Source organism: Microtus pennsylvanicus, chromosome 13 (assembly GCF_037038515.1).
Source record: "Microtus pennsylvanicus isolate mMicPen1 chromosome 13, mMicPen1.hap1, whole genome shotgun sequence".
Taxonomy (NCBI): Eukaryota; Metazoa; Chordata; class Mammalia; order Rodentia; family Cricetidae; genus Microtus; species Microtus pennsylvanicus.
Genome location: NC_134591.1, coordinates 79,972,082 through 79,988,669, shown reverse-complemented (window position 1 = coordinate 79,988,669; position 16,588 = coordinate 79,972,082). Strand labels below are relative to the sequence as shown.

The following is a 16,588-nucleotide window of genomic DNA, read 5'->3' as shown; positions in this document are numbered from 1 at the left end:
CTTTGTGCCGAGCCTCCCGCCTGCCTGCCCCGCGGCGCCTTTGTACCTCGCCGCCACCTCCCCAAAGCCATAGTTAGGCGCACGGAGGCCGTCCGGACCTGGCTGGCCCTGGCGCTTTAAAGCTACCCGGCGCGTGGCAACGCTCGCCACTGGGTTTCAGCCCCATCACCAGCCCAGGGTGCAAACCCAGCCGGACCTGGTCCACCCGCCCTGCGGTGGGGGCAGGAGAACGTTCCAGAGTTCTGGTCGCCTTTGCCCAGGCCTGAAAGGGGGAGGGCGGGTCTCGATTCTCCACGCTGCTTGGCGCTTGGGAGAGCACCGACAAGGCCCGTCAATGCCCAGAGTGGGGTGGGAGAGGGAGAGTGAAGGGGTCAGAAAGATGCCCGGTTTGGGGGCGTCTTCACCCAGCAATATCCTCGTGAGCCCCTACAGAGGTCATTGTTTTCATTCCGTGACCACAGAGAAAACTGTAGGACTTGCGCGACTTCTTTGGCCTCATAGGCATTGTCAGGAATGCCACTTCAGTCTTCTGGCCCCCAAACTAAGATCCAGAGAGTGCAAGAAAAGGCGTTATCTAGGTTTGAACCCAAAAATTTCCTTGGAGGTCAGCCTTGTCAGTCACAGCTGTGATTCCGACTTCCCGGATGCAATGGGAGTGGAGTGAGGGATTGCTGCCCTTTCCTATATAGTAGGTGGTCTCAGGGCCTTTTGTGTCCTCACAACATGGACAATGGACAGGCAGACAGGGACATGCAATGCAGTCTGGACTGTCCTCGGAGCATCAGTGGTCCCCACCCCAGACTCCCCACCCACTGAACTTAAGAGAACGTACACAGAACTGAACCCCAGTTGTTCTCTTCCTCCATCCCGCCCCCCACCCCTTGGAGACAAGTTTTCTCTGTGTAGCACTGTCCATCCTGAAATCCTCTCTATAGACCAGGCTGGCCTCGAACTCAGAGATCTGTCTGCCTCTGCCTCCTGAATGCTGGGATTAAAGGTGCAAGCTATCACACACAGTTCAGTTGCTTTTCCTCTTAAAGACTGGTCCTTCACCAGGGTCACAAGCCTGGAAGCCTAGGGCTGGGGCTGGGGTGGTCTGCCTCCCCTCTACATTGGGTCCTATCAGTCAATACTCCAGGCACTGGGTCCTTGGATGGAGGAGGCTGTTGTGGCCCTGCGGGCGGGCTGCATGCTTTAATGGGACACATGTTGCCGCATGGCCCCCACAGGCCCCACTTGCTACTGGCTTTGAGCAGCCACAGGCAGAAAATTGCTACATTGTCCCGACATTAGAGCGACTAATTTAGCATCTCAGCGTGGCCAGAGCGTGAAAGGAAAGGCCAGCACTCCTTGCTGTCTTCATCCGGCCTTAGGACACCTAGGGCTCCGTTGTCATCATTTAGGGTGGCATGCAGCCCACAAAGCTCCTTGTGACACTGGAGGACCACCAGAAGAATGTTGGAAGATAAGAAGCAGCGAGGACTTGGCAAGCAGAGACTGTGGTGAGGTTCAGAACCTACAGTAGCTGGCTCAACAACGCCTGGAGAGGATGGGTTTGGGAAAAGTCTTCATACTGAAAGAGTAGTGGTGAGTCAAGGAAGAAATTTTAAAAAAATAAATAAATAAAAAGAGTCCTCAGGGAAACAGGAAGCATCTTGAAAGCCAGAGGCAGCCTGGGCCATTGGAAGGGGCCCCATAGAAGGACACAGGGACAGCTCTCCAGTGTCGCATCCCTTTTCTGTCCCCTCCCCTCCCCCTCTGGGCTTTTCCAGTTCCTAGAGCCTCATTGACATGCAAACGAGGTACCCCTATAAAGGCACCACAGCCTACTGTCTGCGCAGACATCACAAAATGGGCACGGAGCCCACGTCAAGGGGCAACCCCAGTGGCTCAGCCAGCAGCTTCAGAAAGGTCTGGGGGGTCCTGAAGGGTCTGGGATGAGGACTCCCGGGGTGGGAACCCCTGGGGTGGAGGAAATGGAGGCCTGGGAAGCTAGGGCTCTCCCTCTGAGGACTACCGGATGGCCCACAGATCTCCAAGCCTCTGATGGAGAAGAAGCGCCGTGCACGCATCAATATGTCACTGGAGCAGCTCAAGTCTCTTCTGGAGAGACACTACTCACATCAGGTAAGGCAGGAGAGGAGGGGAGCGGCTGCTCCAGCCCTCCCCAGTCTGCCTGTTAAGAGAGCATCTTGTGACTTGGCAGATACGGAAACGGAAGTTGGAAAAGGCTGACATCCTGGAGCTGAGTGTCAAGTACATGAAAAGCCTTCAGAATTCATTGCAAGGTAGTTAATTAAGTAAGGGCTCGAAGATCTACAATGAGACACTGGGAGGGACATGTGAGAGCTAGCCATGGGGTCTTGGGGCTAGGCGTGGCATCGTTTGCCAGTAAACCCAGCACTTGGGACGCTGAGGCAGGAGGATGGAGAGCTGGACAGCCGTCTGAGCTACAAGTGATAGCCTAGGGTAGGATGGGGGATAGGCAAAGGAGAAAGCCGGTGAACAGGTAGGTGAGGAGGGTCCACCTCCTAGCTGGGGTGGATGTGGGGAAGGACAGCTAAGGCCTGTCTCGCCTGTCTGTAGCCTTGCAGCCTGAGTTTGAGCATAGGTCATAGTCTGCCCCACCCAGGAGACCATCTTCTCCCTTGATGTCCTTAAGCATCTTCCCTTCCTTTTATCCTCCATGCCTCTTCTGTTCCCTCCTCTCCTCCCTTCCTTTCTTCAGGACTCTGGCCAGTACCCAGTGGGATCGACCACCCGTCTGGCTTCCAAGGCTGCTTGCCCAGCGTGAGCCAGCGGCTTCGGCACGGCGAGGATGGCAGCGGCCTGCGCTGCCCCCTGGTGCTCGAGCGCAGGGCAGGCAGCACCATGGACAGCGCCAGCCCGCCGACGGTCTCTATTCTCAGGCCCTGCCTCCCGGCCATCTGGGCCCCTGCTTCCGCTGCAGGTGACTCCCAGTCCACGCTGTCCCCGTTCCCTCTCCCTAGAGGTCTCCCCGAGTCCTCTACCGGCGTTCCCGCACCACAACCAGCGTCAAACTGCCAAACCGAGAACCCGAGACCCGGGCTTGAGGTGTGGCGTCCTTGGTGAGTCCCTGGCAAGGATTCAGACTCAAGACCCTTCCCCTGCCCCATCACCCGCTGTCTAGTCTGGGGACACAGAAACTATTTGGGGCGCCCCTATGGTGACTGCAGGAACTCTTTCCATCGGTGGCCTGGTGGGGCTGCAGAAAAATCCACGCAGCCACTTGCGGATGTAGTCAATGTGAATTCACCCACACCGGTCCCACCCACCAGCCAGATCAGCTCCCTCCTCCCACCTCCAGTGGAGCTAGGAGAGGACGTGTGGAATGTGCCCCTTTCCCAGGGACCCGGGGCTGGCATTCCGCCCGACCCCCCTCTCCACGACTGTGTCACGGTGGGAAGGTCGCGATTGCCAACAGCGCAGAGCGGACCCCTCACAGCGAGGAGAATCGCTGCCCCGCCCTGGTCCATTCAACCGGCCTCGAGCGCTCCGTTCCCACGGGCACAAAGCGCGCAGAGCCCCGCCCCTCCAGCGAGGGGCTCCCATTCCATTCCACCCCCACCCAAGACCTTCTCCGCCTCCGCACGGGGCCCACCCTGTGGGCGCTCTCTCCAAGATCCTCCCTTCGCAGGGTGCTGGTGCAGAGCAGGGGCTCCGCCCCTAAGGTGCATTGAGTGCGCCAATGTCGCTGCTTCGCCACAATCCCAGGGCCCACCCATCGCTGCGTGGCACCGCCCGTGCAAAGCTCCGCACTTCCGAGAGCTGCGCATTTTATGTTCTGAAAAGACGGGTGCCTGGGACCACATAGCGCCTTCTGAGCCCTAGGCTCTTGCACCTGTTACCATGAGCTGCGACTACAGAGGAGATCTTTTCTCTCCCAGGCTCCTGTCGTGGGCCAGCCTGGGGTCCAGCACCTCCTAGTACCAACGTGCAATTCTGAATAAAGACTGGCTGTTTGTACAGAGGCCGAGACGTGAGTGTACCACGTAATATCAAGTTTGGGGCGGCTCTTGCCCTGCCGATAAACACGCTCTGGTCTACTCAGGATTCTCCGCAACTTGGCTCTCCCACACTAACCCATCCCCACACCGCGGGCTTTCTGGAGCAAGGACCAGTACAGAGCCCAGCCCTGGCCATCTCAAGGTGGCCTCTGGTCAGCCAAGCTGGTGGGAGAAAAGCGAAGACTTTTCTCTCCTCTACCGCTAGGTGGCGGCCTCTCAGCGAGGACCAGGAAGGAGTGGTCGGTGAATTCCACCAGAGTCTGAGAGCGAGGTGTCCAAGCCAGTCGTAGAGGTACTGAGACAACCTCACAGGGGCGACCAAACCCTGGTCCCACGCACAGGTCAGGTTGCCACCCGTGTCAGAGGACCTTTCTCTGACTGGTGGGCTTTGGGGCCCACCCGCTGCTTCCTAGGGTTGTGGGCCCAGGTCTGTCTTTCTGGCCAGGACTGCAGCACCTGCTTGGAGAAATGGCAAGTCCAAGGGAATGGTACACCGGTCTAGACGTCAGGGGAGTAGCTGGTTTGGGCTGCAAAGACAGGTTTCCGTGAACCAGCCTCAGAAGGCTGTGTGCAAACCATGAGGACATTTTTTTTTATTGGGTCCTGTACAGAAGAGAAAAGCTGTTTTTCAAAAATCTACAAACGAATCCCTGACTCCGGGCTGGACGGTGGTATACAGTTAGCGTTCTTAGCGGTAACCCGTGGCCAAGGTCCTTACAGGCGTCAGCAAACAGGGAGGCTGAACAAGGACTGGGAAAGAGCCCTAGGGCCTAGGGTGTTCTGCTGCTTGGGGTTTGCCCTTAAAGTTTTGTAAAAAGTAGAAGAGACTTGGGGGGACCATGTCCCCGTTACAAGTATTGCCATTGAATACAAAACAGAGTGAAAACTGAAGGTGATAAATTGACGATTTGAGGCCGGTGAGGCAGACAGCGGCTAGCTGGTGGCCTCTGCCCCTACCCACATGACATCAGTCCCTAAAGGCACAGCAGCAAATGGGCCAGAGGAAGCTTCTCCCACGTCCAGAGATGGACAGACTGCAGTCTCCTGCTCTGCTCATTTGGGGTGGCTTATCTTTCACTGACCCCATACCCAGGGACTACAGGGACCTCTGAGGCCTAGGATAGGGCAGTCACCCACCACCATCCCCAGCTGGAGTTGGAACTCTGCCTGGAGAGGGAGAGGAGATGGGCCTGGCCATTGGGCAGTGAAAAAGGGGGCACAGGCTGCTCTGTGCTGGCCTTAAGACCATCTCCAGACCTGACATGGCAGTGCTACCCTTTCCCAGCTCACAGCCTGGGTATTTCCAGGGAAGACCTATGTCCCTGGCACAGCCCGGAGAGAGGTCTACCCAGAAGAGCAAAGCCCTTCTTTGTGGCTGAGGAGGGGTAGAGGACACCCTTTTGTGGGGCCTTTGCCTGCATGGGTGGGAGGCAAAGCTGGAGATGGGCACCAAGACAGGGAAGCCCACTTCCATCGCTTCAGCTCTCTGCACCGGGTACCCACAGCCTTGATGGCAGGATACAGAAGTGGCCAGCATAGTGGGAGTGGCCGGCATAGTGGGAGTGGCCGGCACAGTGGGAGACAGGCAATACGGTGGAGTCTTGAGCACGGGGACACTAATGGGGGCCAAGGTGGCTGTTATACCCATGGTGTTGTGCTTTAGCTAAGGTGAGTTTCCAAGAGGGCAAGGGTCATTGAGATGGGGAGGCCTCAGATCCGGGGGTCACGTGCTGAAGGCTAACCCTCACAAAAGGCCCTAGACTACCTCTCGCATCTGGTCCATTCAAGTAGGAGGGCACATAGACCAGGATTATTCTTCAAACAGCCCTGAGAGATGTATCATGGTCATCCACTCATCAGAGAAGGGAAACTGAGGCAGGTCACAGGGAAGCCTGCTCAGTAGAACTTGTTTGGGTTCTGAAGACCCCTGTGCTCACAAAAGCTCTACAGGCCATACCCTTGAGGGGAGGCAGATGCAGGGCCAGTAAAGATGAATGTCGTCCTGTAGCTTCTGGCTTAAGTTTCTCCGAGAACAGACTTTGTCCTTTCTCATGGTGGACGGGTCTCAGAGTCCCCTATATACCCAGTCTAGCCTCAGAGGGCTAGGGGAGGTGTAACAAGTGTGCAGATGCCACTCACTTCAAAGGCACAGTCTGTCCATTCCTGGGAGGTGCTGTGCTCAGCAGCAAGTCTATGTTCTATGCAGCCATCAAGGGCGGCCATCATTCCTCCAGGCGATATCAGAAGGAAGGAACCACACGAGGGGCGCAGAGACAACCATCCAATCACCCCTAGGGTGGGTGGCACTTGTCCGCGCTCCTAACACATGCGGTGGCATCTTTGGTGCAGCACCTCTCCCATCTGTATGGCGTCTCTGGAGAGGCCCGTGAGGGCCCTAGGACGCAGAGCCCAGTGAGTCCGAGTGCAGCGTGACGTAGCCCGAGGACTCGGAAGGCGAGCTCAGAAAGCTGCTGGTGCTGCCACCGCCCACCACGTGCAAGCCTCCGGGCTCGCCCCACGACGCGCTCAGGCCGGTCTGCAGGGGCCCCGCATGCGCGCGCGTGGCCCTGCGTCCATGGCTGCGTTGCGCACGGCCGCCAGGAGGCGTCGGGACCTCACAAGGCCCTGTGCAGTAGGAGGCGGCCGGGAAGGGCCGCGCTGGGGCGGGTAGACGACGCAGGGCCTGGGGCTCGAGCTCGAAGGCGGTCAGCGCTAAGGCATCGGGCAGCAGCGAGACCGAGGCGGAGCGGGCGCAGGGCCCGGGTCGGCGACGCGGGCTGCCCGGAGGCGAGTCGTGGGTGCGACGCAGGCCACCATCCACGGACGAGGGCTGCAGGGACAGCAGACTCTCGGCCGAACGACGGCGCGGGCGGAATGGGGGTGCGTCCTCAGCGAAAGCCAGCAGGCTCCCGCGCCGCCGGTCGGGCCCCGCGGGCAGCATTAGGTGTGCCAAGGCTGCCAGGTCCTCGCCGGAGCTCCAGCGCGGCAGGAAAGTGGGCAGCGGGACGGCGGCCCATACGTCGGCGTCATCGTGGGAGAACCGCCGTGTGGGTGGGACCTGCGAGCACCCGGCCGGGCTGAAACGGGGCTGCCCTCCTGGAAACCCGCTCTGATGCCTCCCCGCGCCCTGCAGAGCAGTGTGTGGGTCAGGGACTAGGACCCCCTGGATCGGTGCTTTGAGATTTGGGGCATGTGACAACCTCTCTGAAACTCGGTGTTGACTGAGCTTGGGTCAGTTGGAAAGTCTCATGGGAAGGTTCCCAGACATCAGTGGATCCCTCTTCCAGGGCACGGGGATGGGCCCACCCGCACAGACTGTGACCTCGAGGTAAAAACCAAAGGCTGACAGCCATCCACTGCCACTGATCTCTGCGTGCGTGCATGCGTGCGTGCATGCAAGCGAGAGAGGGAGAGAGAACGAGAGCAAGAGCGAGCAAGTGAGACAGAGGGAGAGAGAGAGAGACTTTTGAGGCCCCTCTGTTCTGCCTCAACCTTACCTGCAGATACTGCATCCGATCCTCCTGCAGGGGCCGCAGAGGATAGAGCTGGGGTAAGCCTCCCTCCAAGGCAGAGAGCTCATACTTGGCCATCCTGTCCAAAGCCACGAAGTCACCTCCGTAGCTGTAGTCAAGGGAGCGCTCCAATACTTGGTCGGGGGAGATGCTGCCATCTAAGCTGATCTCTGCAGGACAGGACGGAAGCATGGCACCATGACAACGTGGGAGCAACAGGAAGGTTTTTAGGGATCCCCATAAGGAAGGGACTTGTTTGCAGAAAGGGCAGGCAAGGTTCAGAGTTCAAATCCCAGCTACAGAACACTTTAGCTGTGAGGCTGAAGGCTGCCATATTGTGCTTCTTTGCTCCTCTGAGATTTGGGGTGGGAACTCCAAGGGACTAAACACCCCCACAGGCTGACAGCTCCTGGTACACAGACTATCACTACAGGAATATCTGGTGGTGGTGAACATGGTCACCTAAGTGCCATGCGGTGGATATACCAAATGACTATTTCATCTGACACCCAGTGATCTCACCCAAGCGCCGCCCTCCCCAGAGGCCACCCCGAGGCTATCCTTACCATTGTCAGAGTCCTCATCATTGGACATCAGGGCCATGCACTTCTCCCAGACTGCCTTGAGGTCTGCCCGGTAGCGGTCACAGGTCCAGAGGAAGACAGGGAGCAGCAAGGCCTGGGCCACCGAGCACCACAGGACACACAGTACCATCCAGGGCGCCGAGGCATCAGCCCGCAGGCTACTGAAGCTCACCACCTGTGGGCACAGGGCTAGCCTGACCTACAGGGCCCTCCCTACAACATCCCTCCTAGCTACAGCTGCACCACCGGCATGGCAGAACCCATAACCCACTGCCCAGAGGAAAAGGAGGACTAGGTGGTGGCTGCAGGAAACTAGGTGGGCCGTGCCCACCCTGAGTATAGCTCAGTTGTGCATGTCACCCCTCAGTGTGCGGGCAGCAGCCTCACGGGTGCCAATGGGATGATGTGACGTGAGTTACTGCCATCTGCCTGCAAAGGAACAGGCCAGGAAAAACAGGCCTCAAGCCTGTTTCTGTCCCTGCCATATCTTCCTGGGCCAATGGCCTCCTTAGCTCTGGCCCTCCAAGCTCAGAGTCCAGAGGAGCCCCGGCAGCCAAAGGGCTCTTCCCAGGGTCCCCTCCTCAGTTTGGGAAGTGTTTAACGATGCTGCAACAAAGCAAAAATGGGCACAGCGTGTCTGTTCTGTGATCTGTGTAATCCTTGGAAAGCCGCTGGATTTCTCAGGGGCTCCATTTCATCATCTGTGAAATGGGCTTTTTTTTCCTTCCTTTCTCTTGAGACAGGGTTTCTCTGTAGCCTTGGAGTCTGTCCTGGAACTCACGCTGTAGACCAGGCTGGCCTGGAACTTACAGAGAGGCCTACCTCTGCCTCCCAAGTGCAGGGATTAAAGGCATGCACCACCAGTGCTTGGCTAGTTTCACTCTTTAAAGCATTTATTTATGTGTGTTTTGCCTGCATGTATGTACACCACAGGCGTGCCTATGGGTAGCTGTGAATCACCATGTGGATACTGGGAGGGAACAAAACCCAGGTCCTCTGCAGGAACAGCCGTGTTCTTGTTCTTTTTTTTTTTTTTTTTTTTTTTTTTTTTTTTTTTTTTTTTTTTGGTTTTTCGAGACAGAGTTTCTCTGTGGTTTTGGAGCCTATCCTGGAACTAGCTCTTGTAGACCAGGCTGGTCTCGAACTCACAGAGATCCGCCTGCCTCTGCCTTCCGAGTGCTGGGATTAAAGGCGTGCGCCACCACCGCCCGGCTAACAGCCGTGTTCTTAACTACCGAACCATCTCTCCAGCCCTGAATAAGAACTGTTGATAAGCCTTGTGACAAGTGGAGGGGCTCCATCGATGGCACCCACTTCCCAGCTCCGAGAACATGCTGGGGTGGCCCCTCCTGTCTTTTCAGGGCTTTGTGCTACTCAGGGCAGTTTCTTAGCTCTTACTATTGACATAAAGGCCCCACTGTAGGTGAGGACCCTAGAGGCGGAGGGTGATTGGCCTGCTGGGGGCAGAGTGTCAGAGAGAGCCTGGGATGCTGCCCGAGAGGCCCTTGATTCTGAAGCTGCCCTGGATCTGGGTCTTCTCTGGGACTGTGTCCAGCAGCAACTCAAGGCTATGTGGGCAGGCTGGCTCTGGTCTGGCTCTTTCTCTCCCAGACCTTTTGAGGCAGGAGTAAGACAGGAGCTATTTACTGAGTGTAAACTTCAATCTTGAGCCAGCCTAGTCCAAGCTGTTCCGCGAACTGCAGGCAGTCCCACTGCACCGTGGCTAGCAAGGCCTTCATCTAGGGAGCCTTTCATTTACCTTCTCCAGGCTTACAAGGAAGTGCAACTTCAGAGAAGGTGTTAGGGGCCTGCCCTATACCAATTCAACGTCCCCTACCTACTCTACCTACCGGCCACATCCTGGGACCTGGGCAGGGAAAGGCAGTTGCATTGCTTCTCATGGAAAGGGCCTTGAGGGAGGGGAGAAAGTACCTCTGTGGTGTGACAAAAAGACCCTACCTATTCAGCTGACAAGGGCTCAAGTCTCATCACATCTACCCTGACTTTAGGCAGGTTCTCAACCTCTCTGAACTCTGCCTTCCAAATCTGTAAAATGGGAGCGATAATTCACAGCTCAGAAGTCAAGCCTGAGGTTTCAGCCACCTGATGCAGTACCTAGGCTGTCCTAGAAGCTCCCTACCCAACAGCCTCACCCACCAGCACAGGGAAGCCCATGAGGCAGTCATAGATGACCACGATGGTGACCACCAGGCCCGTAATCTGCAGCGAGGTCTTGGCAGGCTCCGAGCCGTCAATGGAGGAGCGACGCTTGCCCTGCGTATCCTCCACCACGATGGTGGGCACGGTGAAGGCACGGCGGTCTGCCCGGTGCCCCACCTGCGTGGTCAGTGTCTGGAAGAGGGCAATGGCTGTGCAGACCATGCCCATGGCCACGCTGCCACCCACCAGTAGCAAGAAGCAGACGCCGAAGCCAAGGCCTATCTCAGCCACGATGAAGCGGCAGCCGTGGGTGTAGAAGCGCTCACTGGTGTCGTGCCAGCCAACGGCAGGAAGGGCCGAAAGGATAAAAGACACCATCCAGATGCCCATGACTGTGTGCACCGCCTGCTTCTTGGCATTGCTCAGCCTGGCATGGGGCAGGGCAGGACAGAGAAACCTGGCGTTACTCACCAAGGGACCACAGAGGGCCCTGACAAACCTTCCCCACTGACAGTACGGTCTCTACCCAGCCAGCACTGCAGGACCTTGGTTCCTCACTGGACAGCCATTCGTGCACCTGTCCCTCTCGTCAGGCATTTGTGTGCCGTGACACCCCTGTTCAGTCATGAGCACCCCTACCTGCATGCCCCCCCTGCAGTCCTGGACCTTCTCACCCATCCTGGCACAGCACACCCAGACGTCGGTGCTCACCGGTAGTTGACTGGCCAGCGGACCATCCACATGCGGTGGTAGGCGATGGAGGTGACGGAGAAGCAGGTGGCTAGAGTGAGGGTGTAGAAGGTGGACACGAACACCTTACAGAGGCCCTCGTTCCACTCATAGTCGGGACGCTGCCTCCGCAGCTGCACGACGGCGTAGGTGGCAATGGGCACCGCCACATTGAGCATGTGGGTGGCTGCCAGTGTGCACAGCAGGAACTCCAGAGGCTTCCACTTCCTCTGCTTGGCACCCACACTGAGGATGCCCCAGGCGTTGGCTAGCAGCGACAGGCCTCCACACGCCAGCCAGCCTACCGCACTGCCAGGCAGCCGCCGCTCATCACTCATGGTGCAGACGGGAGCTGGCGAGTGGCTGAGGCATCCTCCTCCTCCTCACGATGCAGCAGCCCTCACACTTCGGGGCTTGGTGATGCCAGGGGCCACAAGCAGCTGGGGAGGGAGCAATGGACACTCAGTGAGATATCAGACAACAGCACAGAGCTCCAAAGGAGAGGCGGAGAGTCCTGTACGGCCCTGGCTTACACCAGGCTGCTGTCCCAGAAGAAACTCATAAGTTGTTGGGCAGGAGGCCCAAGGGGCGGTATACAGGGGTGCTGAGTAAGTACACATTCTCTCACTGCCCCTGAGTTTTCTTTATAAGATTTATGTAATGTACGTTCAGCGTTTGTACTATACGCATGCAGTGCCGTCAGAGTCCAGAAGAGGGCATCAGAACCCCTGGAACTGGAGTTACGGGTGGGTGTAAGCCACTGGATGAGGGTGCTGGGAACTGAACCCAGGTCCTCTGGAAACACAAGTGTTCTTCATTGCTGAGCCATCTTTCCATCCTCAGTCTGGGGTTTTAAGGGACAATGTCTCACTATGCAACCCTGGAGAGCCTGGCCTTGAACTGCAGTGTAGACCAGGTAATGTCTCATAGCGAGCCCTCTCACCATCCCTACACAGACATCCCAGGCACTTTGAGCATTTACCCAGCCCCCCATACCTCCCTTTGCCTTCTCTGATCCCCCAGGTAACCTGTGAGGTAGACATGAGCTGGCCACCACTCTCACACCCACCCTGAGGGTGGGTAGACCATCTCTCATAGTGGGCCCCTGCACAGACCCTGGCACAGCCAGAGACTGTGACCAGATCTGCATCACAGGCTGTGGGGCCGGGGGATCAGGGCCCCATCCTGAGGAGCACTATGCTGGTTCTGTGGGGAAGCTAAGGGAACAGACAGCAGACAGCATATCTCAAAAGCCTAGGGCCCAGGTACCACCCAGCGGGTGCTGTGAGGGGGCCAGCAGTGTGCTGGGAGCCAGGTCCCACTCCTGGTGGGTAATGTAGGGGACAGCAGAGTTCTGGGAGCCGGGTCCCACACCCAGCGGGGGCTATAGGAGACAGCAGTGGGCTGGGAGCGGGTTCCACTCCCAGCGGGGGCTGTAAGGTATCAGCACCACGTTCTCGGCCTGGATCTCACCCAGAGGGAGCTATGGACTAGTGTTGTCCTGGAGTCTTCAGCTGGGATTGAGGGACATATGATGCCGGGCAGGAGGTAAACATGTAGGGGAGGTGTCATACACTACTAGAAGGCTGATTGGCAGGTCCTCCTGTCCCTCCCTCGTCCAGCTTGTGCTCCCCGTGTGAAGCACTGCATCCTGGAGCAGGCAGCATGCAGAGGGTCTCCATGCTAAGTGAAGGCTCCCTGCAGCCCTATTAGCTGCACTGCTCAGGACCCAGCACACACTCAGCCTCACACGGTGCCTCCAGCTGGGGATGGAGAGACAACTGCAGCCACGCTTCCCAGCTCTCAGGCAGGGAAAACCAAATTGTCCTGGCCAACAGAGCAGGCATTCTCTGCAGGTCTTGTCTACAATTTCTTTTCTTTAAAAAAAAATAATTTTGAGACAAGATCACTCAATGTAGCCTTGGCTGTACTGGAGCTCGCTCTGTAGACCAGGCTGGCCTTAAACGTCCAGAGATCCTCCTGCCTCTGCCTCCCCAGTGCGGGATTAAAGGCGTGCGCCACACCCAGCCCTTGTGTGCACAGTTCTTTAAGCCTGCTGTGGACTCTTCGTTTGTTTTGTGTGTCTGCCCCAGGCCTGCCCAGACTCTGACCCTGAGGAAGGGTCTACTACTGCCTGCTGCAGGCAGGGCAGCTTCTGCCCAAACATTAGGTGGATGCTTGCAGAGACTAGGGTGGGCAGCAGGGTGGCCCTATCCGACTGAAACCTCCCCCAGCATCTGGGTCTAGCCAACCTTCTCAGCTGCAGACCAGACTCCACAAAGGTGAGAGAGGAAGAGCTTTGTGGACTGGCCTCAGGAAGCTGGAGTCCAGCCCCAGCTCCCGGCTTGTTACTTGATACCACCCCTGCACCTCCGTTAATCCATAAATGAGACAACAGTGCCTTTCTTGAAGAGAGTTGGTGCACTCTGCCAGGCAAAGTACTTAGATCGGAGCCAGAGGCACAGTGAGCCGTCAGTAAACACTTCCCTAGGCCAAAGGGAAGCATGGAGTAGAGCCAAACCGAGGTCCTCACCCGGCCTTCAATTCAGTGGTCTAGAGGACAGAGACCCGGGTACCGGTGGTGAGAGAGGCACATTTCTCACGACAGAAAGGCATTTCGATGGAGGCAGAGTGATAAATCACCTGCCAACGTCTTTATGAACCCGAGCCAGGATTCAAACTGCGTGCATCCGACACCAACGTCATGGTCTCCAAGTCCTTCTAAAAAGTCCCCAACAAGGTACTTCACTGCTCCTAGAAGCTAGGGCTGTCTGAGCTGCTCATCCCTGAAGAATAGATCCTAACCAAGCTGAGGGCAGCTGAGAGCAATGGGCCAGGACAGGCCATATTTGACCCCAGGAATCCTGGAGGCTGTGTTCTGGGAGGAGAGGGATGTTCTGTAGAGTTGGGGAGGGGGACGGATACTAGATCCTCTTAAGTGAAGAGCCGGTGGGGACACGCAGTTGACGCCCACAGCAGCAGTCACTGGGGGCCAGACCCCACTGGGCCCCACCGCGATTTGGCGACTCTAGCCAGCAAAGCTCCTTCTGCAATGGATTCCAAGCGTCTCCAACATTTCCAGGAGGACGCTTCCCACCTCCTTACCGGGAACCCCCTCAAATCGCCCTCCCCCAAGGCAGGCCACAAAACAGGTGAGACCATCCAGAGACCCTCACAGGCCTTGAAGCCTCCTCCCTCCGCAGGGTCGGCGGGCAGGGCCAGGCCGTGACGTCACGACCCCGGGCCAATGAGGCCGCTCAGCCCCGGGGCTGTATTGCGCAACAAAGAGAACCCAGAACTTGAAAGGATTCCCCGGGTTCGGGCTGCGCCCACCGGTCTCCGAAAAGCCTACGCTTGGTGATATCGCCTCATAGCTGGCCTCTGGTCTGCCTAAAGGTCTCCAAAGGCTCAGATGGACGGCGGCCCAGGGCACAGAGCGCAGTGTACGCCTCTTGACACCCCACTTAAAGGTTTCGGTCTCCCGGGGTTCGGTTGGTATTTTTACCCGCCCCTAAAAGGCGCATCCCTGCCGGCCTGGCTCTTATAGATCTTCCAGTTTCCAGCCCCGAGGGCGCGTCCAAGCGACGGCCTGGGGAGCCGCTTAGGGGTGGGACTGTGTCTCAAACCCGCACCCTCAGTTTGCGTTGGGCATAGGGGCCTGGGACCCATAAAGTAGCCACGCCTGCCTGCTGCCAGCAGCCAAGGACTGCGCTGCCAGCCCTGGAGGCGGGGAGCCGAGGGAGAGGCTGGCTTGGAGAAGTTACCCTGAAGGTCCCCAAGTTGGTGGTGGTGGGGCGATCTGGCCCTAAAGGCTGTCCACGGCCACTCCGACGAACCCCACGTCCCACCAGGTGCTCTCAGAGCCTTCTTGTCCCGTCCTCCCGTCCGGATTTCCCCTTCGGTGCCCCTGGGCCGGGGCGGCGGCGCTCACCCACATTCGGGCGCCCGAGGCTCTAGCTCGCTGCTCCCGCCTCCGGCTCCGGCTGCGGTTCCCGCGCCCTGGCACTGAGACCCCGCCGCCAGGGGCTGCGGGGGTGGCTGGCGGAGGAGCAGCCCGCGGGTCGGGGCATCCTGGCGGCGGCTGCCGATGGCCAGAGCGCTGCGCTGTGCTCGGCCCCGCCGTCCTCCCTCCCTGGGCACCGCCTCCGCCGCGACCGCGCTCGGCTCCCGCCGCTCCGCTGGCTGAGCTCAAGCGGCCGGGGGCGGGGGGCGGTCCACGGCGCATGCCTCTGCCGGGGCCTCCGCGCCGCCCCCTGGCCGCGCCCCGCCTTCCCGGCCGCGTCGCGCTGGCCCCCCACTCCCGAAAGCCACGTAGCCCCAGCAGCCGCACTGAAATCCCTTAGAGCGGACGACGGGACCCGCCCACGTTGGGGCCTTTAGGGACTGGGTCACTCGCGCGGCTGCCCCTAAACCGCCTGGAGTTGAAGGGCGGGCCTCGCAGGCCAGAGAAAGGGGAGTTTGGAGGTGGAGAACACAGGACAGGGGATATGGGGAGTCAGGGAGGAAGCCATGTCATGTTAGCATCCTTGACAAGGAGGGACAGGATTCATGCGCCTGAGGACTAGTGGCTTCTAGGAATCAGAGTAGCAGGAGGCAGGGTTGGGCCAACCAAAGGTTCCAACTTAATACCTGTGCCTTGGGCGCTGCTGGGAACAGTGCGGGAACCTCGGGGCTGCAGGGTGACTGACCCTCACCGGTGGACTCAGCCTTGTCCCCTCTGACGCTTGGGTCAACCAAGCTGATTAGCAGAACCCACCTTCTGTCAACACTTCTGGTGAGGCTTGTCACCCCTACACTGCCCAGCTCCTATGTGAGGGATGTGTCCTGTTCTCCACAGGAACTCTTCAGACCTCTCCAGTCAGAGCAGAGCTGACATCCTGACCCCATCCAGGTGACACAACTGGCACAAAATCTTCCGGGCCAATCAGGGTTGTGTGGGACACGACCATCCTTTGCCTCCCTGTGCCCACAGGAAGATGGGTACCAAGGACCAGACACACCTTAGCTGCAATCCAACAGATGCCTGGTGTCCTGCAAGCTACCCTCACTCAGGAGCTTACTTCTGTCCCTGGGTGCCAGGTGGGCCTTAGGGTCACTCCTCAGAAGCCGACATTTTTTAATAGAGGGTTCATAGTAATATGCAGGGCCTGGGAAGGCTCTAGGTGTGTCCTCAACACTCCCCAGGGTTTCCCGTGCAGTCGACCCTGGTTATAAATAGATTGCCAGCAGAGGGCGGTTGTAACCAAGTGTAGCATTTTATTGCTGGGTCTATGAAGGACATGCCTCAGGGAGCCCAAGGCCTAGGTCCTGCTTAGGATGCCATGGTGGGTCTGGGTTCACAGATCTTGCTAGTGTGCTTTCTGCTGGCCCGAGAGTGGCCTCATCACTGTATCAAGACTGTCCCTGTGGCCTAGGCTGGAGACCTAAAGGCAGAGTTGATGTGGCTCTATGTGAGAGAGCTGGTCCTCTCTCCTACTTCCAGGCAGGAAGTAACCCCGTCTTCTGGGACCCAGGCCGAGACAGATTCCGAAGCTGAAGCTCTTGGCTGTTGTTTCTGCACATCTGGAGCCGGGTT

General features: G+C 58.2%; 2 protein-coding genes across 6 annotated transcripts; one reads left to right on the top strand and one right to left on the bottom strand.

The window, feature by feature from the left end:
• Positions 1-1,447: 1,447 nt before the first annotated feature.
• Hes3 (hes family bHLH transcription factor 3) lies at positions 1,448-3,946 on the top strand. Of its 4 annotated transcripts, none has more exons than XM_075945658.1 (5): positions 1,448-1,587; positions 2,032-2,127; positions 2,222-2,288; positions 2,729-3,089; positions 3,370-3,946. In XM_075945658.1, exons 2-5 carry the CDS (start codon positions 2,047-2,049, stop codon positions 3,689-3,691), a joined length of 831 nt encoding a protein of 276 aa, XP_075801773.1. In that variant the 5' UTR covers positions 1,448-1,587; positions 2,032-2,046; the 3' UTR covers positions 3,692-3,946. The 4 variants fall into 4 exon arrangements, with proteins under 4 accessions (XP_075801773.1, XP_075801772.1, XP_075801771.1 ...); XM_075945657.1 differs by having other exon boundaries at positions 2,207-2,288; XM_075945656.1 differs by lacking the exon at positions 1,448-1,587 and adding an exon at positions 1,787-1,911 and having other exon boundaries at positions 2,207-2,288.
• Positions 3,947-4,601: 655 nt separating this feature from the next.
• On the bottom strand, positions 4,602-15,212 carry Gpr153 (G protein-coupled receptor 153). Of its 2 annotated transcripts, none has more exons than XM_075945484.1 (6): positions 14,945-15,212; positions 10,996-11,453; positions 10,282-10,711; positions 8,107-8,299; positions 7,526-7,710; positions 4,602-7,155 (listed from the first exon to the last, which is right to left on the bottom strand). In XM_075945484.1, the coding sequence occupies exons 2-6, from the start codon at positions 11,349-11,351 to the stop codon at positions 6,424-6,426; spliced, it is 1,896 nt and encodes a 631-aa protein (XP_075801599.1). In that variant the 5' UTR covers positions 11,352-11,453; positions 14,945-15,212; the 3' UTR covers positions 4,602-6,423. The 2 variants fall into 2 exon arrangements, with proteins under 2 accessions (XP_075801599.1, XP_075801600.1); XM_075945485.1 differs by having other exon boundaries at positions 4,602-7,086.
• Positions 15,213-16,588: the final 1,376 nt, after the last annotated feature.

Coding starts and splice junctions, on each gene's coding strand:
- Gpr153 (XM_075945484.1), bottom strand. CDS start 11,351: ATGAGTGATGAGCGGCGGCTGCCTGGCAGTGCGGTAGGCTGGCTGGCG. Junction 10,712..10,995: donor CGCTGGCCAGTCAACTACCG/GTGAGCACCGAC, acceptor GCCCCATGCCAG/GCTGAGCAATGCCAAGAAGC. Junction 7,711..8,106: donor TGATGAGGACTCTGACAATG/GTAAGGATAGCC, acceptor CCTGTCCTGCAG/AGATCAGCTTAGATGGCAGC.
- Hes3 (XM_075945656.1), top strand. CDS start 1,792: ATGCAAACGAGGTACCCCTATAAAGGCACCACAGCCTACTGTCTGCGC. Junction 2,289..2,728: donor CCTTCAGAATTCATTGCAAG/GTAGTTAATTAA, acceptor TCCTTTCTTCAG/GACTCTGGCCAGTACCCAGT. Junction 3,090..3,369: donor CTTGAGGTGTGGCGTCCTTG/GTGAGTCCCTGG, acceptor CCCCTTTCCCAG/GGACCCGGGGCTGGCATTCC.